Genomic DNA, 27,296 nt, shown 5'->3' on the forward strand with positions numbered 1-27,296 from the left:
AGCCGTGGTGTCACCGGTTCGAGACACACTCCTGTTTAGGTCCATTCATTCGGGGATAATCAGGAGCGGGATGCTGCAACGGAATGCTGATGCACTGTATCGGCATCCCAACGCGACTAGCCACGCCAAAAACCATACGGTGGAAAACTGTGTGAATGAGCCCTTATAGAACCTGTTGCAATGAAGTGAGAAAGATGTAGAAAATGGTGCAAATGGAAAGAGACCTGTCGGATTTTTGAAGTATTTTTCGACCTGACTGAGCCAGTATATAATGTAGGACAGAGCTGACTAGGAAGGGTCAGACTCCCCTGTCTGCTCTATAGGAGAAGGAGTCATAGCAATGTACAGACACATCTGTGCATGTAATGAAGGGTCGGTGTCAGTCAGACGGCAGGCTCATTGTCACGGGTCCTCCGCCTGAGTCACCGCAGACATAGCGCGCTCTGTGCCTTTAAAGGAAGCCGAGAGGCCGGACGTCCATGCCCAGAGGCGGGAACCTGGGCCGGTAATATAATAGCCCAGGGAAGCCCTGTGACTGCGTGTGACAGCGACACACCCTCCCGGGCACAGAGAGCCAGCAGCTGGCGGAAGAGAGGGAAGCAGGTGCCAGGATGAGTGGAAGGGTTGGTGACTTGAGCCCCAAGCAGGAGGAGGCCTTAGCTAAGGTGAGGTCCCTAATATTCCTCACACTGCTCCCTTGAAGTCTGTCCTGTCGTGGTCATTGTGAGGAAGAGCATTCATATGGTCGTCATTCATGTGCTTCTCCATCTTCTTCACTACTTCCCTAGCCTGCACAGCATCACTGCCCTGTTATCCGCCTGTAAATCCCATAGTCGTGCTAGTTGTTTGCACTCTGTGTACAGTAATCCCTGTGGTGTGCCAGGTGGGAGATGCAGTAGTCACAACACACATTATACACTCTGACACCCTTTCATGACTGAAGTATTGCTCACCCTGGAAGAATGCAGGCTCTCCTACATGGCATGTGTCCTGTATGGTGTATATAGGAGGAGGTCTGTTACAGGGTCTTCTGCTTTTAAGTGCTACATTCTTATATAATGAAGAGACTTACAACTTTCTCTTAAGGAGAAGACTTATCCACGCATTTCTGCCAGTTTTCTGTTGGTGGTGATTATATGCCAGGCATAACTTAATATTGTCCTGTTACCTGCGCTACATTCTCCCACAGACATGTGCCTTGTTAGAAAATACAGGATCCACCATACTGGTGCTGGACAGTTCACCAGAATGTGCCTCTATGTATTCAGTTCATGCTCATACTGTTTTCTGTCTCTGCTTGCTGTCAGTGAATCTTCCATCCAGGGGTTGAAAATGTCTACAGATCCAATACTTTGCACAGCTGAGAGTTTGCTACAGTTGTATCCAGTCTATAAAATCCTATGTGCTCTGTATATAAGCAGTAGCATATACCTTTCTCCTGTGCTCAGTGGGTTAAGCCACAGACTAGACTGGATACAGTTGTAGTAGACATATATTAGGCTTGTATGAGGTTTCAGAGAAATTCACTGCAGACTTTTTTTTTTAAATAGAGACACAAAAGTTGTATATATTTCATTATATAATGCTATTCTTTGTTGGCATAAAAGTAAAAATCTAATAGTAGATCCAAAAAGTTAATCTGATAACACCAGTCTTCTTACTGGGAAGATGTTAGAGGCCAGGTGATCCCTCTTGGCCAACAGTGGTTCAAGCAGATGATATTTCACCTTTGTACAATTGGCTGGTCCACTGGACAGAATCAATAATTTCACCCATTCCCATCATCTCCAGTTCATAAAGGGCATTTCTGATTTCTGGCGCCCCACCAATTACTAGAGCAAGTGTCCCGAGCCCCCCTGAAATTGTATAAGAATGGTCTTACATATGCACCTCCACTTATCAATCTGTTGGGAGGACAGAAACAAATGAGAACTGTCCTTGTCTGTTTTCTTCAGCCCCATGACCAAGAAATGGAGCAGTCATGTGTTCCTGTAATTAGTTGGAGTGGGACATCCCCTTTAAAGCCTCTTCAGACACGAGGCTCCTCAGATTCTGGATTTGTCATATTAAATGATAACACTTCCACTTCATTGGCTGACTACTTTTCACATTGTATATGGGTATAATATAGTATAGCATATGTCATAGCTGGTCAAAAAGTTTGCTTGTCCACATTGTAAACGTCACTGCCACAAGTCATTGTATATTTCATATAATACTGATGTTAAAGGGAATGCAAATAGACAGGTTTGAGGACCATCCGAAAACTACATATATTTATAAATGGTACACATTTATTAGTATTCAGAATCTGTGGATTTATAATTCATACCAGAATGGCAGGAAAATGTATTTGGTGTATTTAAGAAAGTTACAAATGAATCTAGTTATTCCAAGTTCACATTAGCACCGGCTCTCCATTGTTCTGGTCCTTTGGACCATAAAGCCATGGACTAAAAAAGCTGTACGTGTAGTACTTTTTCATGTGCCAATTTCAATCAGACATTTTGATGGAGTCTCCTACAATGACTCCAGCACAAATGTGAACGTGACCTTAGAAACATGACGTGTAAGTTTCAAGTTAAGTATAGAAAAGTTTGATATAAATAAAACATATATATATATATATATATATATATATATATATATATATAGCTTTCCACAGAGTATAACTTTGTGCAGTTGTTATAACATAAGCTGGATGCCATCCAAGAGTTAATACAAGTGATTTATCTAATCAGGTTCATAGGGCAAAGTAAGGACCTTGACTTCTAAGGCCACTGTGTTTATGACCTGAGTGCCATCGCACACCTGATACCGCCTGATATGGGGGACATTTATTTATCTCGTGGCTCATGATAGAGAGATACAGACAATTATTAGTCACTTGACTTTAGTGAAAAATGCTGTAAGACCAGTTCACGCACACTTAAGATGATGGAATTGTTTTTGGAACTTTGCAGATTAGTAGAAAACAAGTTCACAAGCCTTTGTGCAGTGTTCAGGTCCAGGCATGGCATTTGGTGCAATATTTAGAAACTGCTGAATCCAGATGTTGCATATAAAACAATGAGATATTATAAAAGGCATTTGGTGCATTATTTACATAGAAAATACGGAACCACCCAGTTATTGCATATAAAACAAGTTTATAAACTTGCATATAAATCCACATCCGCTTGGTGGGGTGGCGTCCTGTTTATTTTTAAGCCCTTGCTGATTGTTTTCTTTAAATATTACACATTCTGTCTATAGAATTTTCTTGCTGTTTTTTCTTTCAAAGGAAATATTATACACAACCACATGTATTTTTAAAAAAATTTTGCACACTATTTTTTTCTTGCTTGTGTGTGTCATGGCACTGAGCGTCCCTGTGTGAACCTGCCCCACATTTATTTGACTAGGGCAGTTTTACATAAAAGTATCCTCAATGCAGGCTGAGAACTGCATTTCTTCATGTTTATTTTACTTAAGTGCCCCTTCATTGTGTTTGAGGTAGTCATAAGGGTGCACATATTACAGAATGGGAAACCTTAAACCAGACCAGCTGCAATTAAACAAGGGAGGTGCCATGGGAACATTGCACAATGTCGCTTCTGCCAGTCTGCCACTATAGAGTCACAGTGAATAGATTGCTATAACAACCATGCTATGCTTAGTACTGCTGGAAGAATGTACAGCTATGTCCAGACTTCCATCTATCACATTAGCAAGATTCAAGACATACCACCACATGTGCCTACTGATTTCTAAGCTGCAGTTTTACTATCAAAAGCATCTTTTTACAGGAAGAATCCTCAAAATGTGAATCACAAGCCAGCTAAACTGTTCAGGAGTCAGCCTGGGCTAATGTAAATTATTATTTTACACAAAATGCGGTTTTTAAACTCCGCCATCACTATTTTCCCAAAAAAGGGATTGTGGCCATAGGCCCCTCCAATTTTATCATGATTTATGCCAGAAATTTTATTTTTCTATTTTTAGTAATTCAATTGATAAAAGTGTCCCCCTAATATTATATTGAGTTATTACAAACAGCGTGAACTTTTCCAAGTGTTTATTTCTGTTAATGTTGATGGTTTTGGCTTACAGCCAAGGAAAACCCAAGTCATTATCTCAGAAAATTAGAATTAGAATATTATATAAGACTGACTGTAAAAAAATGATTTAACACAGAAATGTTGGCCAAATGAAAAGTCTGTCCAGTAAATGCACTCAGTACTTGGTGGGGGCTGCTTTTGCATGAATGACTGCATCAATGTGACACGGGGGCGATCAGCCTGTGGTCACCTGTGGCCACTCTTCCTCCAGACTCTGGGACCTTCCAAATGAAATGCAAAATTTACTTTCATCTGAGAATAACACCTTTGACCACTGAGCAACAGTCCATAACTTTTTGATGATATTCTAATTTACTGAGATACACATATATGTTGTACCACAAAACCTGTATTCCCTTTCCACAGGATCCGGAGCACATGTTTGAATAAAATGGTCACGCATATCCACTGCCACTGTATGCAGTACACAGTACAGTTGTCAGCTATCTTTGGTGGCCTCATCAAGTTGAATAGAGCAACATTGGATATATGTGACCATCACTTTATTCAAATGGAGGACTTGTTTACCTAGTGTATGTGGCATAAAAAAGTACATTTACAAGGTACAATATGTGACAGCTAGTTTGTTAACCTTTTCTATACCATGGCTGGGGCCCCACATTGTGAAAATGCAGCGGCAAAAATATATAGCATTAAGGTTGCATTCACATGGAGGAAAATGGCGCTGAATTTGGTATGGAATCCGCATCAGATTCTGCGCTGAAAAAAAGCCTCCCATTGACTTCAATGGGCTTTTTAGCAGAAAGAGGAGCCCATTGAAGTCAATGGGAGGGTTTTTTTTCAGCGCTGAAAATTCAGCGCGAAATAGAGCGCCATTTTCCTCCGTGTGAATGCGTATCAAATGCGCCTATTTTCAGTGAAAATTTTCACAGTTGCGCCTTTTGTACGCCCCTTTCAATTTCTGGCGTGATTTACTAATCAGATACAAGTTGTTGATAAATTCCATGAACATGCCATCGCCGTCTGTGTTGCGCTGTTTTTTCATAGGTGTTCGCAATCCACTGAATTTGTCAAAAAGGCACAACTACATGATGAAAACGACGCTGACACAGAACAAAATGGTATTTTAAGAGGCAGAAACAAGTGACTTCTCTGGATCTGCAAAGATGGCCTCAAATCCATTCAGCTTGTCCAGAGAAGAGAGCGCCTCTGATTTTTCTCAGAGCAAACTTTGCCCACAAAATCCCAAAAGAAAATCATAAAAGAAACGCATGGCCAGGTCTCTGCCCCCCCGCTAGCTATGCCTCTGCTCTGTAATTAAATTACATTATACAATTGACGTAAATTTAAAAGGGGTTGTCCAGGATAAATATAAATCCCTACACAAAGCTAAACACCCTCCTACTCTCTAAACAAATTAATAAAAAAAGAATTATATATATATACTCATATCCCCATATCCCTGGGACAGTCATGTGACCACCTCAGGGACATTTTCTAATTAAATGGAAATGGATCGTCACTACTTCTCCCCCCCCCCCCATCCACTCCATCCTACTCATCTTCCAGGCTTCTTCCTGCAGGATGGCTCCTGCTTCTTTTCTGACTGCTTTTGATTTTCCAAGTGTTGCGCTGTGCACTGCTGCCGATAATCCACTTCTACAGCGCAGCTCCCACGCATGCGCAGTAAGGTGGATTGTCACACAGAGCATTGCTGGGAGAAGAGTGCGTGCAAAAGGAGGGGCCAGCCAGCAGGAAGAAGCCTGGAAGGAAGAGAGGCAAGAATATAATGGGGTCGGGGATTGGGCTGAGTAGATAGGGAAGGCTAGTAGTGGGCAAGATAGCTAGAGAAACAGGGATGGGGTGTATGGGAGGGTTGGAGAGGAGGGAGGAAGTAAGATGAGAGGGGTTAATGTGGAAGTTATATAGCAAGACGCTGAACCATGTAAAGGGTAAAGGTATATGGGTGCATTTATTAACCCGTTAATAGCACTAACAGACATTTGTTTGTTTGTTTTTTAAATGTTGCCTGGAAAACCCCTTTAAGTCTGCTAACTTTGCGTAGTTTTTTTGTGTCTTATGCTTGTACAATCTCGTCGAAATCACAAAGTGGCGGATAGTGAATTCTCATGTAGAAGAAAGGTACAGACACTTCATAACTTCGACGTAACCACAAAAAAAAAAAAACATAAGAAAGGCCCAGCACACACCAAATTCAGACGCAAACACATTGATAAATGTGTCCTTATACTGGCTAACTTTAGGATACTATATGCTGGGCACACCCTCTCAGGCTTACCAACTGCTATGAGGATGTGTCACTTAGTGCTTGGAGCTCTGTTCAGCAGTAGTTCAGAAGCGTCTCTATTGTCCTGCTTGTTCATTCCAAATCACTTGTTCTTTGAATGGGGAAGGGACAGAATAGGTAAAAAAAATCACCCAATTTGCTGATTTTGCTTACCAAACCTAGTATCTATGTCTGCAGCCATATTCACTGATGCATTCATGTGTTTGAGGATATGTTTTAGTTATGTAAAATCTGAATTTGATATAACTTACAGTAAGTATTTTAACATTGAGAAAATAAAAGAATGTGGAATATTAATGAAATATCTTCACACTAATTTTGCCTTGTCCACAGTTCCGTGAAAATGTAAAAGACATTTTACCCCAGTTCCCTTCATACAGTCAGGATGACTACTTTCTGCTGCGATGGCTTAGAGGTAAGGAAAGCATAAGACAGTTTACAGGTCAATACCAATAATGTGATAATGTACAAGGTTCATAAAACAGTGAAAGCAGGAAAACTATTATCATCAAAGCCCTTTAAGTGATATGCCAAACATATCAGTTGTGATGAAATATCTGGATATCAGATTGGTGACATTGCAGTAGATTTGCCAAACACCAATACTATTACTAGTCTAATGATATGGCAACTCCATGGTACCAGTTATTGAAAAGTGAAGTTAAAGATAACAGGTTTTGCAAGTACAAAAGGTTTTCGAGGATATTGCAGTAACCTGTTTATTACTTTTTATCTATTAGCAGCCTTGAAGACTTGTTTTATGAGTTAAGAGTCCACTTTGTTTTGGGGTTATTGGCTTAGTTCATTATAAATTAACTGCATTTTAAGCAAATTAATTGTGAGGTAATTGCTTTTATGTATTATAATATTACCTAAATCTCTGTATGATGTGTTTGTTACAAGTAATGTGATAATTATATACATCGCTAGAACCTGTATACTGTGGGCACATTGCAGTAAGACCTATCCATGACCACATACTTCTAATTGCTGTCATGTTTTTCTTTGGATTTAGTGACATATGATTTTACTTATTTGTTTCTGCTAGGGGTATAGTCAAGATAAAAATAGCCACTAGAAAAGTGCCTTTGTATGTAAACTTTAGTCACTTACACTTTATCATAATCATATTCAATCATTTACTTTTGTTACTTCAGTACAATTCAGATGTGTTCAGTTACCATATATTGCATTTTTATAATACCTAACAAATGTGAGCCTGTGTGTTTTGCAGCTCTTCTATTATTGCTTTTAGAGACTTTTGAATAGACATGTTTCCTCTGCGGACTTTCTGCTTCAATTATACCTATAGGGAAACTGCCAGTGTTTCTGTAGGTATAATTGACATGGTGCAATTTCCAAAATCACAACGGTTTTGGAAATTGGTGTCTCAGTTGTGCATATTTTTCCGCAAAGTGGGGATGGGATTCATTAGAATCCCATCCACTTTGCTGTGACTGTAAAATGCGCGTTTACATGTTTTTTTCTTAGCCAAAGCCAGGAGAGGGTTGAACAGTAGCAGTATGAGGGTATATTCACACGGAGAAAAATAAAGAGTAATTCCGATTCATTTTCTGCTGCGGTCTAGCCACGATAGCAATGAATTTCGTTGCAGCTTTCCGCTACTGATTAGCCCCAGATGACTATGGCCTAATGCATAGGGGTTTGTTTTTAAAGATTATCTGGATATAGTTTTTGTGTGAAATATTGTAAAAGATTAACCAGATGTGTTTAGTTACCATATATTGTACTTTTACACAGGTAACTGATGCTGGTTGACATCTGGATTATTCATGATGAGAAAAACATTACCGTTACATTCCAAAAACAGCATCACACCTGTTCATACCTGTTCTTAGGATGTATTCCTTATTGCAACTCTTCCCCATTCACTTTAAAGTAGCTGAGCTGCAAAGCCAGTTATAACTCATGGGCAGGTGTGGTGCTGTTTCTGTAATATAGTGCAAGCTCTTAAAAGGCAGCCATTACAATAATATGTTTGCAGTATTTGTATAAGCTATAATAAATCAGCATTGTTATGGAATTAAGTATGCGTTTATCCTATTCAGTGTCCTTGGAAAGCTGGGTGGGGAGCTTTATAGGCACTGTGAAAGCAATTTATTTTATTGTGAAGAGATATGCAAAGTACAAATTCTCAAACTTTCCATTGTAAATGCTTTGCAGCCATTGACCTCATTATAACCTAAATGAAAATACGTATCAACTATGGACAGAACAAATGCAGCTTTAAAAATCCAGGGACATAGTAAATGACATGTTTTTCTAGAAACAGATGTTGTAAAATGTAGACAGTCCACAGTAATAATGAACAGCTGGCTTGTATATTTACGCTTGCAGAAAAAAAGCACTCGCTCTGTTCCTGGCACTTTTCAGCTGGCACTACTGTCAGAAACAAGGGCACACAAGGTTGGCAAAATCAATATGGTATTATACAGCATCTCCCTGAATGAGTGTTCAGTCTGAGCATTGCTACTGCTGTTCAATACCAACATCATTATTTCCTTTTAGAATAGTAGAGAAACATTGATTCTGGATTTTGCTGGCACAGGTCAATTCCAGGATGAATTTCCACAGGTTTACTACACAGATGCCTGCCAAGAAAGTAAAACATTCAAAATATGTCATAATGTGTTCTCAGGTATTTAAGGCTGTGTCTGTATGCCAGGGTTTGCTTTACATTTATAACAACTGTTATTGAGTTTTGTAATATATATATATATATATATATATATATATATATATATATATAGTGATCTTACCGGTCAATACATTGCATGGTTCAACAAATATTGATATACAACCAGTTGTATGTTTCCAGATTAGATTTTATTTAATTTCTTTATACTAGACTCCTTCAAAGCAGGGGTAGTGATGCAGGTTGCAGAAAGAGTGTCAATAACTTAGTTAATGTTTAAGTTTCCCACAAATGACTGCTATATTTTACAAGTTATTTTGCACAGATAAATGAACCTACAACAATTTTTCTCCTTGCTGCATGGCACTTTTGTCATAGCAGGGTTAAGGATTATGGATTATGTGTCTGTAATGTAATATCCCTATAATCTCTGTCTAATCTCTTCTCTTCTCTGCCCCATCTCCCAGCCCGATGCTTTAACCTGCAGAAATCAGAGAGTATGCTTCGAAAGGTGAGGACTTTATACCTGCAGGAAATTGATAATATGTGTAAACTTTAACCCCTGCATTAAAATACTGCTGTTTGCGCACAAACTTTAGGCTAAGGCCCCACATTGCAGAAACACTGCCTTTTTGCCTGCAAAGTCAATGAGATGTTGGATAATCTCATCCACACATCTTGGGGAAAAAAAAAACACGATGTGTTAATTTTATCTGCATAAATGCGAGCCTTTTTCATATATATTTAGCAGGAGAATTAAAACTGCAATGGTTTTTTTTTAGCTTCGGTTCGCTGTGTGGAGACTTAGCCTTAAGGAGAACTCACTTTTCCAGAGTATCAAATCATTGCTTTTCAACAGCACATCTCCCCATATATACAGGACAAATCCACAAAGTATGGGATTGAATGATTCATTCATCCGCATAAGGAAGAGCTGAGTGCTGAATGTAAAAGCAGATAGTGTTTGGCAGCAAAGATTCCTGCTCATTTGGCCTGTGTAAAAGACCCATAGTAACTAAACAGAATATCCTATTAGATGTGAACTATCAAAGGGTCCATTCGCACATAGGAAAATGGTGAGGAATTTGGTGTGGAATTTCAGCGCTGAAAAAAAGCCTCCCATTGATTTCAATGGGTTCCTTTTTCTGCTGGAAAAAGGAACCCATTGAAGTCAATGGTAGGCTTTTTTTTTTCATTTTTTTTGGCCACTTACTAGACGCAAACCTAATAAACGTGGAGCTATGTGTTTTGCTGCTCCTCTATTATTGTTTCTAGAGACTTTGGGCCCCACATGGCGACCTGCAGCAAAAAAGCGCTGCAGAAAAAACCTTGGCAGCAACACATTGCGGTTCTTTCTGCTGCACTTTGGACAGGAAATAAGTTTCCACTACTTCAATTATACCTATAGGGAAACCACCAGCATTTCCATAGGTATAATTGACATGCTGCAATTTCCAAAACCACAATGGTTTTGGAAATCACCACGTATCCACAGCGTGTTTTTTACCGCAGCGTGGGGATGGGAGTCACTATAATCCCATCCACCTTGCTGTGACTGTAAAATGACATGCTTTTTCCATGCCGTTTAAGCCACGCGCAGTGCCGCACCTCCCATGAGGTGACCTGAAGCGAGCGCTTCAGGCCGGCACTATGCCAGGGCCTCAGGGAGGGCGGCATTTTTGCTAACCTAAGCCAGTCCAGGACAAGTTGTCCTGGACTGGCTTAGCACAGAGCGGTGGTTTGGGGAGGCCACTGGAGCAGCGCTGCTCCAGCAGCCTCCCCTCACGCTCAGGCAGAGCGCAGGCAGTCTCCGGGCCTGCTCTCTGCTGGCGAATGGCGCTAAGCCCTGCCCCTTTCGAGGTGCCACGCCCCCTCAGCTAAGCCACGCCCCCGCTCCACCCCCTCCGGGGCGGCTTTCTGTACTTCGCTCAGGCGGCGAAAGGAGCAGGTTCACCCCTGGCCACGCGGGACCCCGGCCTAAGGCTAAGGCCCTATGATGTGGAAATACAGTTTTTTTTTAGCTAAAGCCAGGAGTGGGTTGAGCAGTAGCAGTATGTATATATTCACACGCAGGAAAATAAAGAGGAATTCCTCTTCATTTTCCGCTGTGATCTGGCTACAACGCAATTCAGATGCATTCCGCTGCTGATTACGGTACGTCCAGATGAATGGGCCTAATCGGCAGGGAATCTTGAGCTGCGGAATCTATGGTAATATTGAGCAGGGCGCTTATTTTTTCTACGTTCTGCAATAATCTATGCCTCCTATTAAAAACAGGAAATTGAAAATGGGAGGCGGATTCCAGGAGAATTTCGGAATGGGATCAGTAGACGTGTGCTACGTATCCTATTCCAAGGTATTGAGCCTCACAAGGAGAAAGGATTTATATAGCTTTTTTTTCTTAAATGAAATGTTTTCATTGAAAGATTTCATAGTTTATTTTTTTTTTTTAAATAAACAAATAATGCCCCCTTCCCAACCCAAAATCCCCTCCCCCCTCAAAAAAATGAGTACGTCTAGAATACATAATCAGTATTTAAAAGCTGAAAAAAATCGATATTCGGTTCATAGTCTCTTTAGCCAACTGAAAGAAATACAAAGTCAAGAATATGCCAATCTGGAGAGGATGAACGGTTTTCCAGATTGTAGTAAAAAAGGAATTTTGTATAGCATTTTTAGACACCTGTCAGTCTTGTAGTCACAGCTAGGTCCCATACTAGTGCAGTCATTGGACAGTCCTAGAGAGTAGCGGCTCCCCTGTGAATACTGAAATATTGAATTGAATATTTATTGCTAAATAAATCTAAAAAAAAATAAAGCTACAATGGGTTCTTAAGCTTCAGCATAAACTCATCAGTTAAAGTGTTTGCTAAATTCTTTTCTTTGTGCATTTATTCATGCAGCATTTGGAGTTTCGGAAGCACATGGATTCTGACAATGTGCTGGAGAAGTGGCAGCCTCCAGAAGTGAGTGTAATACAGAGCATTTTTCTCTATCCTACATGAATTAGGTTACACGACTAGGCTCTGTTCACATACATAGCAGCTGAAGCTCAGTGCCACATGTGACCACAGCCTAAACATTCATACTCTTAACATATTTGCATACAAGTTTACTGTATTTTTTTCCTTGACTTCTGGGGAAAAGATTTGTCCAAATGTAAAAGAATAAATATATTTTATGACCTTCTAAAAACTGTATTAGATATTCATGGGAAATTAGGTTCACATTTTTATTAAACACATTATGAACAACACAGAGGGGGCCACGTTCACTAAAGCTCAGTACTTCAACTAGCTCCAACACTGCTTTGGGTTTTTTTTTTCCTGTGGTTTTTCTTCCCTTACTAAAGGGATTCTATTATTGGTGTCAGTGGTTTTGAGATAAAGACATGCCTGGATAGCCTTTAAAAAGGCTATTCTACTACTACCTTCTTTTTTTCGATTTTCTCCGCTGTTCTGCTGTAATCCTGGTTAATTACTTTATGTAAATGAGCACCATTTTGGTGTAGCTCACTATAGAACAGCATACTGAGTAGTTATGCTGAGTTCTATAGTGAGCTACAACAAAATGGCGCTCAGACATGTGCAGCACCACTCTGAACAGTGCGGAACTGCACATGCCCAAGAATTCAAATGCAGACCGCGAACTGACTGGAAGAACATCCAGGGAGGAGGTGGGCAGACGGGGCACAAGCAATGGAGGGCGTGAATAAAGGTATGACATGGGGGGTGCTCAGAGGCGCTGGGGAACGTCCAGGGTGCTCGGTGGGTTCATTTACATAAAGTAATTAATCAGAATTACAACGGGGAGAATCGAAATAAAGAAGGTAGCAATAGAATAGCCTTTTTAAAGGCTATCCAGGAATGTCTTTATCTCAAAACCACTGACCCAATGATAGAATCCCTTTAAAGCTATATGGAAAATGCAAGCGTTGCAAGTGTTTCCACCAGTAAAATTGACATGCTGCATTTTTCACTCCTTTTCCACAGAGTTGCCATGGTTGCAATTTATACACCTAAAACTGTTCTGCCACCATTAACCACATATAGGCATTTGTGTACTACAGTACTTAATCTCTCATTGCAACATATTGATTACTATTTTGTTAATGATTTTAAATTTTAAATTGATTCTAGTATATAAATTATATGTACATCAGTAGGAATATACTGGAAGGAAATTTAAAGAAGATGTTTATTATATAGTCAGTCTAAGCCGAGCAGTTTATCTGGCTACATTCCAGACCTGCAAAATCCTTTCAACTGATCCGCTAGCAAAACCTGTTCTGGATATAGAAAGGTGTCAGATTAGTGATAACCCTTACTGACACCCTTGTTTGCATGTGCCAAGAGACAAATATGGGTAATAGGCTTGCCACATTTATAGATGTGCTTTGAAAATACATTGATATACTTGATCTACAGTGCAAAAGCCACCCTTCAATGTATTAAATCTCCAGTTAAAGTAACTAGTCAGTATGGCTTATTTACTTCTCAGTGTCAGACACAGCATGAAAGTACAAATAAGTTTCACAATTAAATAAAATATCATATATGATTATTTTTCAGCATTTGGTACACCAATCCATTGTCCTTTTTTGTTTTGATTTCACACACAGCATTTTGCTACTTGTTTTTTTTTTTTTTGTTACATGTTTTAGTTCAAGGGTGGAGTGGCCAGATTTTACAGTAAGATTTTGTAAAGTGTACACACTGTAGGCAAATGAGTTTATATAACAGGTTAATTCTAAGATGGTCAATGAATGACTATAATCAAACCAGAAAATAATAGAATAAAAAGTGTTTAATAAATAAAAAGAGATAATACTTAGCTGCACATTACAATTGATGAATAGAAGTTTACATGATGAAATGGGGACCCTGTTACATATTATATTCACACCCATCTCATTCAATGACATCCTCATGATCCCAACTGATGCCAACTAGCGCAATGGATCATAGTAACAAAGAGTTTTATAGTACCTTTGGAGGGGAGTGAACTATGTGTGTTTGGTCATAACATGATCATTTTGGGAAGAACAGGAAATTGCAAAAATGTTTAGCAACTGTTCAGTAACAGAAAATATCCATAAATGGACAGCACAAAAAGTGCATATGGTTAGTAACAGAAAGTATCCATAGATAGACAGCAAGTAATACATACAGTCTGATCAGTAAGACAATAACCCTATGTAGGGAAGGTAGCTCGGTAGAACCAGTAGAACTCCTTACCAAGACACATAAGACTGACTCCCACAATCACAGGCTTCAAGAAGGCCCTGAAGACTTGCCTATTCAGGAAGGCCTACAACCTCCAATAACACTATCACCACACCACCATCTATACAGTCTCACCCTCTCCTTCTGTCTCTATCCCTCTTCCCTCATAGACTGTAAGCCCTCGCGGGCAGGACCCTCTACCCCACCGTGCCAGTCGGTCATTGTTAGTATTATATCTACCTGTATATTTTGTGTACTGTATGTAACCCCCAAATGTAAAGCACCATGGAATTAGTGGTGCTATATAAATAAATAATAATAATAACCAGTAGTGTGGACCCAAACAGTCAGAGACAGGGACACAAATCTTACAGCAAAGCAGTTTATTTAAAGAGGACCTTGACTAGTAAAACAGTCTATACGACCTGTGCCCTAACTTCCAACCACCACCCCCTTTGTCACCTTTTTTGACCCCAATAAGACACGGACACCAGGCTGGAAGAAAAGACCACAGCGGCATTTATTAATTTTACACTTTAAATTACCATAACTTAACATTATTACCAAAACAACATACCATCATCCACATTCCAGTAACATACAATAACATGTAGATGTACCCCCAATAAAACAATGTCCCTTTCAAAACTGCTAATTATCCTAGAAGGAGGGGTCCCTGAAGGCACCAATACCAGCTCACGTCCCACCCCTCCAATATTTACCCCCAGCCGTTTAGCACCTGACCCAGGGGCACCAGAATCGGTGGGTACCTCCATCCTGGGTACCCTGACTGCAGGACGTATACACCATTCTGGTTCTCCAACCAGCATCTCATTTTCCAAATTACTAATTGGGTGTAGATGACCCCCCTGTTCCTCCACCCCCACTACTAATTTATCTACCAATAAGGCCTCCAGAGACCCCTCCTTTCTATGCCGCCATGACAATCACAATTAAGGGAGGACGGGCAGGACAACTTTCTTTCTCTAACTCCACTTCAGAGTGATCCTAACCCGATGTGTACTATTGTTTAACTAAACAGTATCTTAACCCCACCCTCTGCCCTCAAGCTGAACTTTTACACTTAATCTGACCTAACTAGCTCTAATCCTCTTTATAGTCATGCGCCCCTCTTAGCTACCCCTGTGGGTCCGCTGTCTGGGGGCTTCCTTTCATGTCCTCGGGCACATGTGGTTTTATATACTGCTAGAAAGCCGACAGTGCACTGAATTCAGCACAATATCTGCTTTCCCATTATGTGCCCCAGGGGAAGAGTTATCGGCACCGTTACCAATAGCTCTTCACTGTCAGAAGGGCCTTCCTGCCATTCTAGCTGGGAATGCCCCTCCTGGCAGTACTGTCCGTAGCCCTGTACTATCAGAGGGGACGTTCCTTATTGCCCAGCCATGATGCTGAGCGGCCCTACTCCTCCTGACAGTACTCGTCCATAGACTAGTACTGGGGGGCGTTCCTCACCGCTCAACGTCATGGCTGGGCGGTAAGGAATGCTCCCTATGACACTATACAACTACGGAGAGTACTGTCAGGAGGCGCATAGCTCACAGCCCAGCTAGGCTGTTAGGAACACCCTTCTGGCGGTGAAGAGGTATTGGTAACGGTGCCGATAGCTCTTCCCCCGGGGCACATAATCATCTAAATGTAGGAGACGAATAGCCTTTCTTAAGGCTATTCCAACATGTTAGGGAGAAAAAATACCTTTTGAATGATAGGATTCCTTTAAAATCACAGATGACAGATGTCATCCGTGCCATTCTTACTGACCGCGTAGACTGCACGCAGTCGTTTGCAAGTTGCCTAATGCCTTCGACTGAGTGCACTGCCAGAGGTACTCCCAAGGGGGTGTCCAAGGTTGTGTTCAGTTCCGATGAATATAGAGCTCTGCAGAGCTGGGCAGAGCTTTTTAGTACTGCACCCTACCATCAAGGGTGCAGGAAGTGTAGTTGTAACTGCAATCATCATAGGTTCTATATTTATCATCCTCCTGAGGAGCTATGTATATCGCATAGCGAAACGCGTAGAGGAGTTGTTTTTCGTGCATGGGGATAGACTGATATAGCATCACATAGACCATTTGCTATTGCACCTTTTGTTCCTCTCCAACTTATCTATTAGAAGAATTCAGGGATAGTTTTAATGGGCAGATAAGCATGTAATGTCTGCGGGCATGCCAGATATCAAACACGAGGCTTTGCCGTCTACAGTCATGCAAGTCCAGCGTGTTTAATAGACAGATAACACCGTCAGTACAGAGCATTGCTAGCTTGATTGGGGAACTATAGACAGTGTGTCCCTGTACCATTGGATATCACATGTGTGCTTTTGACTGCAGTGCTTTATACCATATATCCCAAAATTGACAATATTGGGGAGGACATCTTGGTGCTCTAGCCAAGCATATACTAAGTGTTTGCTAGTGGGTTACACCCCACCTCCCCATGCACGATATATCATCCAATATTGGGTGATTTAAATTTTGACCATTGGTGACTGTGTGAGAGAAGTGCATCAGTACTTCTGGATACCATCAGGCTGGGTGCATATATATAGATACACACTTTGTCTCACATTTTTATTACACATTTGGGGTTTTTTCTTTTTGTTTTTATCTTAAATATCATTAAAAGTTATATTTTAGATTTACACTTTCTGTTATACTAGAGAATTGTTGAATATCAGCTGCCAGGGGTTCAATAGCTAAGGCAAATAACAATGAGCATAGTGGGCAGCCCTCTTAGATTCCTCTTTCTAAAGTGAAACAGGCAGTGACCTAGAAGATTCTTAAGTATATATACACTGAATAAAAGTTGAGCTTTAAGGTGATCCCCATCTGGAAATCCTTTTCTAGCTATAATAGGTTTGGCTGGTAACAAACTGACCAATATCTGTGAATGGTTCTAAGTTTCTTTGTAAATATCATAACTAATAAAATTGCTAGGAAGATTATTATTTTATTACCACAATATGTTTACTAATCACGCTACCCCTTCATTGCCAAGTTTTACAAAAACTGTAATGAAAAAAAAAAAATAGTAAAAAGAGGCTGTGATATACTTGGTGTCAAAATTCCTGTAGTGTGTAGTAACCACAGTAATGGTACCTACATGGCTATATCATTCTTGGTTACTATAGAGCTCAGCCTTTCTAAGCTCCAAATACACTGCTTGCTTTCACACAAACAGAAAAAAATGGTATGGCTGTCTAGAGCTACGTATAGTTCAGTGTGTAAATCCTTAGCCTTTTGGCAGGAATCAGGAAATATAATGGAAGGAAAAACATTGGACTTGATTGTCCTTTATTTGGACCTCTCAGAATTCTTATTAATCATCATTGAAGTTCCATATGAAGAAAAATAATAATAAAAAAATAATTCTAATATTGATGTTTGTATATTCTGTATATGAATAATAAAATGCTAATATGTTCTTTGTGAAGTCTTGAGATTTTGTTTTTCAACTTGTAATGCTAAGGTTAATATTCTCCTTTGTCCTCTAAAGGCAGTCCAGAAATATTTGTCAGGAGGGCTCTGCGGTCATGATCGGGAAGGCTGTCCTATTTGGTATGATGTTGTCGGGCCTTTGGACCCAAAGGGTTTGCTGTTCTCTGCTTCCAGACAGGACCTCATGAAGACCAAAATGAGAGACTGTGAAAGAATGCATCTGCATTGCCGTTTGCAGACTGAGAAGGTGACAGTCGATTTCTAGCTAAGATATCTCTGATGTAAAAATCTAAGGCGTGAGAGATGAAAAAAATGATACCAAAACTGATTTAGGACTACAAGTGATTTAGGACTACAAGTGCAAAAATCAAACTATAATTTGCAACCAGGGCATTATCTTTGACTCATGTTCCTTCATAAATATCAGACAGGCAAGGTCAGACACAGGCTACAAAGCTCCTCTAATTCATGAAAAAGCTAGTGATTGACTTCCCATGAAGGCAAATATGCAACAAAATATGAATTTAAATCATTATTCAATGGTAAAAATTGTATAATATAATCAATCATTTGATTTTGAAGTCAAAGTTGCAGTCAGTTGCTACATTCACACGACCGTACAGGTTTTCACTATCTGCAAAAACAGATCCGTATTTTGCACATGACAACAACATACAGGTAAAAGAAGAAAATTTTGGAGCTCACCAATGATGCATAAACCGTCTTCGGGGTGCACGAGATTTCTCCCTCGGACTCTGAGGGTTATGCCATGACTAAGGAATAGCAAATTCCGAAACGCGTCGGCGTTTTTTATCTTTTTGTTTTCTTTTTCCTTGTATGTTTTTCTTCTTTTTATTTTAAAATGGAATAAAAGTTAATTTTTATATAAAGAAAACCTCGGAGTTGCGGAGATTTTTTCTATCCTTCTACTTGTTCATGACAACAACATGTCTGCCATGCATCTGTATGTCAAAGCTGATTATGGATTCGCAAAAAGAGTAGTATGATCCTATATACTTCTATGAGTGAGTTTGTGCCACAAACATGCACAGAAATAGTACCTTCTCCATTGGTTGTGGGTGGTTTCCACGTCCAGGACACTGATCTGTAAAAACTACGGATCTACATAATGTTCACAATTATGGATCCATAATTGCAGACAATGTATTAAAAATAACTATGATTGTGTGCATGGGGCCTAACCTTTTCTCAGCTCCATAGCCCTGTGTCCAGCTATGCCGGTCTTCAAATAGTGCCCTTGTTATTTCTAGTTACTATTGCAGGCCTTATTTTAGCCTGGTTTTGGTAAAACATGTAGTCCTGCATTAGTTTTTCCTATTTCTTTACTTACTGCTTTACTAATTTATTTATCTTAAAGGGATCCTATCAGTCAGACACAATTTTTTCTAGGTACCATGTCGGAATAGCCTTAAGAAAGGCTATTTGTCTCCTACTTTTTGCCGTCTTCTCCACGTCGCCGTTCGCCTACAATCCTGGTTCATGTCGGTATGCAAATTAGCTCTCTCGCAGCACTGGGGGCGGGTCCCAGTGCTCAAACAGCCTGGGGGCGTCCCCAATGCTGCAAGAGAATTCTCTCCAGCGCCGCCTCCATCTTTGGCAGCAGTGTCCTTTTCAGCCTCTTCTTCCGGCGGTGGCTTGTAACTTCTATGCCTCGGGCCTTGGGCAGAGCAGACTGCGCATGCCCACAGGCCATGAGAAAATGGCCGCTTACAATACTGTGCAAGCGGCCATTTTCTCAGACAAAGGAACTTCAAAATTTCTGGAGATGAACATGTAACCTTGAGATTATTGATATTTTCCAAAATTTTGGTCTTCAAGTCATCAGACGGTTCTCTTCTCCTCTTTCTGTTCTCGATGCCTTGTTTGGCACACACAGACACCAAATGCAAACACTTAAGTCAATTTCTCTTCCTTTTATCTGGTTTCAAGGTGTGATGCTTATATTGCCCACACCTGTTACTTGCCACAGGTGAGTTTGAACGAGCAAAGTTATTTACACACAATTTTGAAAATGTGCCAACAATTTTGTCTGGACCAGTTTTGGATTTTTCTGTGACATTATGTCCAAGTTACCTTTTTATATACGTAAGCAAAATAAATAAATAATAATACACACAAAGGAAATAAGCATGTGTATAACAAAATGTGTAACTGCAATAATTTTCTGGGAGAAATACTTCATTTTCTGGAAAAATTTCAGGGGTGCCAACATTTACGGCTGTGACTGTATATAAGCTTGCAACCTTTTTGTCCTCAGGCTGCTGTAAAAGGATGGTACTGGCAAAAGCAACTTATGTTTTTATAATTTTGTCTGTTTTTTCAGCTGGGTAAAAGGATTGAAGAAGTTGTAATGATCTATGATGTTGAAGGTTTGGGATTAAAGCATCTGTGGAAACCAGCTGTAGATTTATATTGTGAGGTAAGGTAACTTGGCCTATAAATCCTGTTTGCAATGTTTATAAAACTTTTTTTTTAGCTTATTCATTGGCAGTTTGTGGATAAAATGTTCATGTTCTCCAGGTTTTGCAAATGTTTGAAGACAATTATCCTGAAGCTTTAAAGAGACTTTTTGTGATTAAAGGTTAGTTCTTTGTGTTTATTTTATGTTTATTCAAATTTATTAAAGAATTTTTGATATGACATGAAAAACAACATAACATGCAGAGGTGTGTGAGCCTCAAAAGTACAAAGTATCACATTGAAAGCAATAGGGAAAAAAAGCAGCCCATTCATTTCTATGGGGAGTGCACGTATGCCGAATCCCATAGAAAGCAATGGGATCTGTTTTAACGAGTTATACGTTCAGAATCAGTGAGCGTATACTCAGTGTGAATGCACCCTAAGAAACGACACAGGGGAAAAGTATTGAACACGCTTACTGAAGTATTTATTAAATACTTTGTACAAAAACCTTTGTTAGAGATAGATTCAGGAGAAAGTAGTCACATTCATTGCTCATGTGTGATTTTGGCCCATTCTTGCACAAAATAAATCTTAACCACATGAGGACCGCCGTACGTAAATTTACGGCCTCATGTGCTGGTACCTAAAGACCGGACTATTGCCGAAATACGTCCGGCCTTTAGGTACCTTTCTGGCGGGGGGAGGGGTGCGGGGGGGACAGGGGTTAGGTGTTACTAACACCTAACCCCTTCCTCCATAACGTCCAGTCGGAACTGAGTCCGACTGGAAGTTTTAACCCTTTCGATCGCGCCGTGAAACATCACGGCGCGATCGAAAGGCATCCGCCGACAATTGAAGCTGATCGGCACCCCCCGCGGCGAGATCGGAGGGTGCCGATAGCAGTAAAAGGTAGTCTGGGGTCTGGCCAGTGACCCCAGACTGCCCGGAGCCCCCACATACCTGGTGATCCTGCCAGGACCTTCTGATGTCAGGCTGTGCGTCTACACAGCCTGACATCCTGCTACGGAATGCTATGTGGGACACCTGCAGGCTGTGTCTCACATGGCATTCTATATCAGCAAAGTATTGCTGATTGAAGTGTCCTAAATGGACACATGAAAAAGTAAAAAAAAATGTAAAAAAAATAAAATGAAGTGTATGAAAAAAATTAATAGTTATAAAGCCCAAAAATCCCTTTTTCTCAATAGAAAATGAATTATATAAAAAAAAGAACTCAAAAGTAATAAAAACAATGCATATTTGGTATTGTCGCGTCCGTAACAATCTGTACAATAAAACTGAAATAATATTTAATGTACACGGCGAACGCCGGAAAAAAAAAACGGAAAAAACTCGCCGGAAGTAATGATTTTTCGCCATCTCACCATACAAAATATGCTATAAAAAGTGATCAAAAAGTCATATGCATCCGACAACAGTACCAATAAAAAGCGCAGGTTGTCCCGCAAAAAATAAGCCCTCAACCAACTCTGTCAACCGAAAAATAAAAATGTTACGCCTCTTAGAAGATGCGATGCAAAAAACATTGATTTATGTCCCCAAATGTGTTTTTCCTCTGCAGAACTAGTAACACATAAAAAAATACTATAAATGAGGTATCGCCGTAACCGTACCGACCCGCAGAATAAAGGGAACATGTTACTTATACTGTACGCTGCATGGCGCAAAATTAAAAAAGTAAAACTCAATGCCAGGATTGATTTTTTTTTTTTAAATCCAGCAAAAAAGGGTTAATAAAATGTATTCAATAAGATGTAGACACCCAAAAATGGTGTCATTACGAAATGCATCTCATCCCGCAAAGAATAAGCCCTTATATGGCCGCGTCACCAGAAACATAAAGAAAATATAGCATCTCACAATGTGAAGACAAAAACCCTCAAAAATCGCCAAATTATTAGAACACAACTGGGTGCGTCATGTAGGGAATATATAAGCTGTGTGAGCGGATATCAGGGGACACCCCAGATTTACAGCTTATGAGGGAACAGACACCAGAAGTGACCCCTAAAGTGACCCCCAGAGTGACTCCCCCAATCATAGGAGCTACGGGGACATAGTAGGGAATTTGGTGTTTGCAATGTCCTCCGCACAGCTTATACATTCCCTCTTCGCCATCCGCTGTGCAGTCACGTCCGGGATACTAATACTCACTACACCCCCTGATAAATTCTTTGAGGGGTGCAGTTTTCAAAATGGGGTCACTCCTGGTACCCCATGGAATCCACTTTTCTGGTACCTTACAGGCTCTACAAACATGACATGGCGTCCAGATACCAAACATCTGAATCTGTACTCCAAAAGCCGCATAGCGCTCCTTCCCTTCTGCACCCTGCTGTACGTCCAAACTGCAGTTTATGACACATGTATGACACATGTATGACACTGGTGTACCCCCGGATAACGGACATAATGTCATATGTGGGTATAAACTGATACTAGGGCACAGCCGGACACAGAAGGGAAGAAGGGTCATTTGGTTTTTGGAGCACAGACGGTTTGGTTTTTGGATGCCATGACACTTTTGTAGAGCTGAAACGCCAGTAATTTGGAATCCCCTGATAAATTACCTTATTTTGGAAACTACACCCCTGAAGGATTTATCCAGGGGTACAGACAGCATTTTTAACCCCCAAGTGTTGCTATAACTTTATATATATAACTATAACTGTAGTGGATTGTGAGAGGTGAAAATGACCATTTTTCCAGGAATACGTCCTTTCAGTGCGTAATATGTTGTGCCCACCTTGTATCAGAGATGAACGCTCTAAAAGCTGTTGTGCCTGGGATACCCGTTTAACAGTTTTTGGAGTGTCTCTGCTGACATAAGTCGGGCACAACATGTTGCACACTGAAATGGCAAATCTGTAAAATTTTCATTTTTAACTTCTCTATCAGTTGCGATTTCATTTCTGGAAACTAAATAAATGCAACACTCAAGGGTTAAAAATTCTCGCTACACCACTTGATAAATCCCATCAGTGGGGTAGTGTCCAAAATAGGGTGACATGTCTGCGGATTCCACTTTATTGGCAATTCAGGGGCTTTGCAAAAGTGGCAAAAAAAACCAAACTGTGCTCCAAAAACCAAAATAGCGCTCCTTCCCTTCTGTCCCCGGTTGTGCCCAAACAGCCGATTCTACCCACATATGGCATTAAGTACGTTATCCGGGGTACACCAGTGTCATACATGTGGGCATACACTGCTATTTGGGTACCCAGCAGGGTGCAGATGTGAAGGAGCAATATGTGCTTTTGGAGTGCAGATTTAGATTCTTCGTTTTTGGACACCACGTCACATTTGCAGAGACCCTAAAATTGCCCCTACAAAATGGGGTCACTTCTTGGTGAATTCCAGTTTACTGGAACCTCCAGGGCTCTGCAAAAACATCATGGCGCCCAGAGGGTCCCTCTAAATCTGTATCCCAAAAGCTAAAACGCACAGTGGTCCTTCCCTTCTGAGCCCTGCTGTGTGCCCAAGCAGCAGTTTACACCCACATATATAATTTTTTGACCCCCGGGATGGCCCACTTAATAGTTTTAGGAGTGCAGGTCTCTGACAACACAAAGTGGGTGCAACGTATTGGGCACCGAAATGGCATATTTTTAAAAATTTCAATTTTCATTTTGTACATTAATTTTTGGGAAGCATTTTAGGCTCAAAATGATAATACCCCTTGATACATTCCTTGACAGGTGTAGTTTCTAAAATGGGGTCACTTTTGAGGGGTTTCCATTGTATTGATACTTTAGGGGCTCTGCAAATGCGACATGGCACCTCAAAACTATTCCAGCAATATATGCCCTCCAAAATCCAAATAGCGCTCTTTCCATTCTGAGCCCCAGCATGTACCCATACAGCAGATTTTGGCCACATATGGGGTATTGCCGTGTTCAGAAGAAATTGTGTAACAAACTGTGGGGGGCTTTTAATTCTTAAACTATTTGCAAAATTAAAACTATGGCGCTAAATGGACGATTTATTGGGAAAAAAAGTAATTTTTCATTTTCACGTCCAATGTTAATAAAATCTGTGAAACACCTGTGAGGCCAAAATACTCACTCTACCCCTAGACAAATTCTATGAGGGGTGTAGTTTCCAAAATGGGGTCACTTATAGGGGGTTTCCACTGTATTGGTACTTTAGGGGCTCTGCAAATGCGACATGGGACCTGAAAAATATTCCAGCAAAATCTGCCCTCCAAAAGCCAAATAGCCCTCTTTCCATTCTGAGCCCCGCCATGTTCCCATACAGCAGATTATGGCCACATATGGGGCATTTCTGTGTTCAGCAGAATTTGTGTAACGAACTTTATGGAGCTTTTTCTCCTTTATCCTCTTGTGAAAATTAAAATTTTGGGGCTAAATTGACAGTTTGTTGGAAAAAAAGTAATTTTTCATTTTCATGGCCCAATGTTAATAAAATCTGTGAAACAGCTGTAGGGTCAAAATGCTCACTCTACCCTTTAATATGTTCTGTGGGGGGTATAGTTTCCCAAATGGGGTCACTTTTAGGGGGTTTCCACTGTATTGGTACTCTAGGGGCTCTGCTAATGCGACATGGCACCTAAAATTATTCCAGCAAAATCTGCCATCCAAAAGCCAAATAGCGCTCCTTCCATTCTGAGCCCCGCCATGTTCCCATACAGCAGATTATAGCCACATATGGGGTATTGCCGTGTTCAGGAGAAATTGTTTAACAAACTGTGGGGGGCTTTTACTCCTTTAACCCCTTGTGAAAATGAAAACTTTGGAGATAAAGTGACATTTTAGTAATTTTTCATTTACACATCCCAATGTTAGTAAAATCTGTGAAACAACTGTAGGGTCTAAATGCTGACTATACCCCTTGATGAATTCTGTGAGGGGTGTGGATTCTAAAATGGGGTCACTTTTGGGGGGTTTCCATTGTTTTGGTACTCTAGGGTCTCTGCAAATAAGGCATGGCGCTGAAAATTATTCCAGCAAAATCTGCTGTTCAAACACCCAGTGTCGCTCCTTCCCTTCCATGCACTGCCGTGTGCCCAAAAATCAGTTTACACCCACATGTGGGGTATTTCTGTGCACGGGAGAAATTGCACAATAAACTGTCAGATGCATTTTCTCCTTCAACCCTTTGTGAATGTGTTAATTTTGGGTCTAAATGAATGTATTAGTGAAAAAAAATGAAATGTCTAAATTTCACTGCCATATTATTTTTATTCTTATGAAATGCTTAAAGGGTTAACAAACATCCCAAATGCTGTTTTGAATAATTTGAGGGGTGCAGTTTTGAAAATGGGGTAATTTATGGGGGTTTCTATTATACAGGCCTTTATAATTACTTTCAGAACTGAAGTGGTCCCTAAAAAATTGGTTTGGAGAATTTTCTTGTAAATCTGGAAAATTGCTGTTACACTTGTAAGCCTTGTGACGTCCAAAATAAATTAAAAGACAATCAAAATATGATGCCAATATAAAGCAGAGATATGGGAGATAATATTTATTCATGTATTTGGATGGTATGACTATCTGCCTGAAAAGCAGATAATTTCACATTTTGAAAATTGCAATTTTTTTCAAATTTCCATCAAATTTCCTAGTTTTTTTATAAATAAATGCAAAAATATTGATTAGTGTTTACCACTAACATGAAGTATAATGTGTTACAAGAAAACAATCTCAAATTCATTTGTGTAAGTTAAAGCGTCTCAAAGTTATTGCCATTTAAAGTGACACATGTCAGTTTTGAAAAAAGAGGCCTGGTCTTTAACATACTTTTGGGCCTGGTCCTTAACCGGTTAAAGGTTCTGTGGGCTTCTTCTAGAAAATCTGAGCTTTAGTTCCTTCCATACTTTTTTTCTGTTGGATTCAGGTAAGGTCTGGGCCATTCTAGCAGCTTTTCTTTCTTTCTCTGAAACCAATTGAAAAAGTTTACTTACCCTGTTTCCCCGAAAATAAGACACCCCCCCCCCTTCACCTTCTGGATCACATACAACCAGCAGTCATGCCGGTGCTCCGCTAAGGAAGCATCAGCATGACTGCCGATTGTTCCCCGCTCCAGCCGCTACATAAGACATCCCCCGAAAATAAGAAAGGTCATATATTTCGTTTGATAATTAATTATAAGAAACTGTCTTATTTTCGGGGAAACAGGGTAGCTGTGTTTGGCATGACTGTCTTTCTGAAATGTCCACCCTCATTTCATGTTAATCATCCTTGTATTTGTCAAATTTTTATCAAGAATGTCTCGGTACATTCGTCCATTAATCCTTCCATCAATTATATGAAGTTTGCCTTTGCAATATGCTGAAAAACAGCCTCACACCATGAATGTTGCCACCTGCAAACTTCACTGTTAGTATGGTGTTTTAGGGGTTATATGCAGTGCCTTTTGGCCACCAAACATTGAGTATATTATGGCACCCAAAGAGTTCAATTTTGGTCTCATCTGACCAGACTATATTCTACTAGTATTTCACAGGCCTTTCTAAATGTTGTTGAGACTACTTTTTGTTTGCAATGGAGTCTTGCGTGGAGAGCTTGCATACAGTCATGGCATTTGACTGTATTACTTATTGTAGTCTTTGAAACAATTGTACCTGTTGATTCCAGGTCTTTCTTTAGATCACCACAGGTGGTCCTTGGCTTTAGGACAACTCTTCTGATAATTCTTTTCACCTCTCTGTCTGAAATTTTGTGGGGAGCACCTGGTTGTGGCTTGTTTATGAATTATGGCCCCAATCACTGGAACCTTCAGAAGTTTTTTCCGATGCAGCTTTCCTCTGCTGAATGATGAATGAGCCTAATCGTTTGGGACTGCCAAGCCATGGAACCTGTGGGTGAATCAGCTGCAGTATCCGGGGCAAAATTAAGCAAGACGCTGATTCCCCCCCCCCCCATCCTGCTGCATCTTTGCCTCCCACTGAAAATAATGGGAACAGATTCCAATGAGAATCACTCCCAAATCTGTGGCAGATTCCTCCATGTGAACATACCCTTAGAATTATGTTTATGTTGATGATATGTTTAATACTTATTACACCCGCTGTATATACACTATGTGATCAAAAGTATCCGGACACCTGGCTGAAAATGACTTACAAGTTCGTGGCGCCCTCCATCGGTAATGCTGGAATTCAATATGGTGTTGACCCACCCTTAGC

The 27,296-nt window shown here is 40.3% G+C and overlaps 1 protein-coding gene across 1 annotated transcript in view; it reads left to right on the forward strand.

Moving 5' to 3' along the window:
* Nucleotides 1-493: 493 nt before the first annotated feature.
* The window catches only part of SEC14L2 (SEC14 like lipid binding 2), a 36,892-nt gene continuing 10,089 nt past the window's right edge, over nt 494-27,296 (forward strand). Inside the window, exons 1-7 of the mRNA XM_075276659.1 lie at nt 494-665; nt 6,703-6,784; nt 9,493-9,536; nt 11,929-11,991; nt 17,766-17,954; nt 20,052-20,147; nt 20,249-20,309. Coding sequence (XP_075132760.1) covers nt 612-665; nt 6,703-6,784; nt 9,493-9,536; nt 11,929-11,991; nt 17,766-17,954; nt 20,052-20,147; nt 20,249-20,309 — 589 coding nt within the window. The 5' untranslated portion in view covers nt 494-611. The remainder of the gene's footprint in view (nt 666-6,702; nt 6,785-9,492; nt 9,537-11,928; nt 11,992-17,765; nt 17,955-20,051; nt 20,148-20,248; nt 20,310-27,296) is intronic.

The sequence above is a fragment of the Leptodactylus fuscus genome, chromosome 1 (assembly GCF_031893055.1).
Source record: "Leptodactylus fuscus isolate aLepFus1 chromosome 1, aLepFus1.hap2, whole genome shotgun sequence".
Lineage (NCBI taxonomy): Eukaryota > Metazoa > Chordata > Amphibia > Anura > Leptodactylidae > Leptodactylus > Leptodactylus fuscus.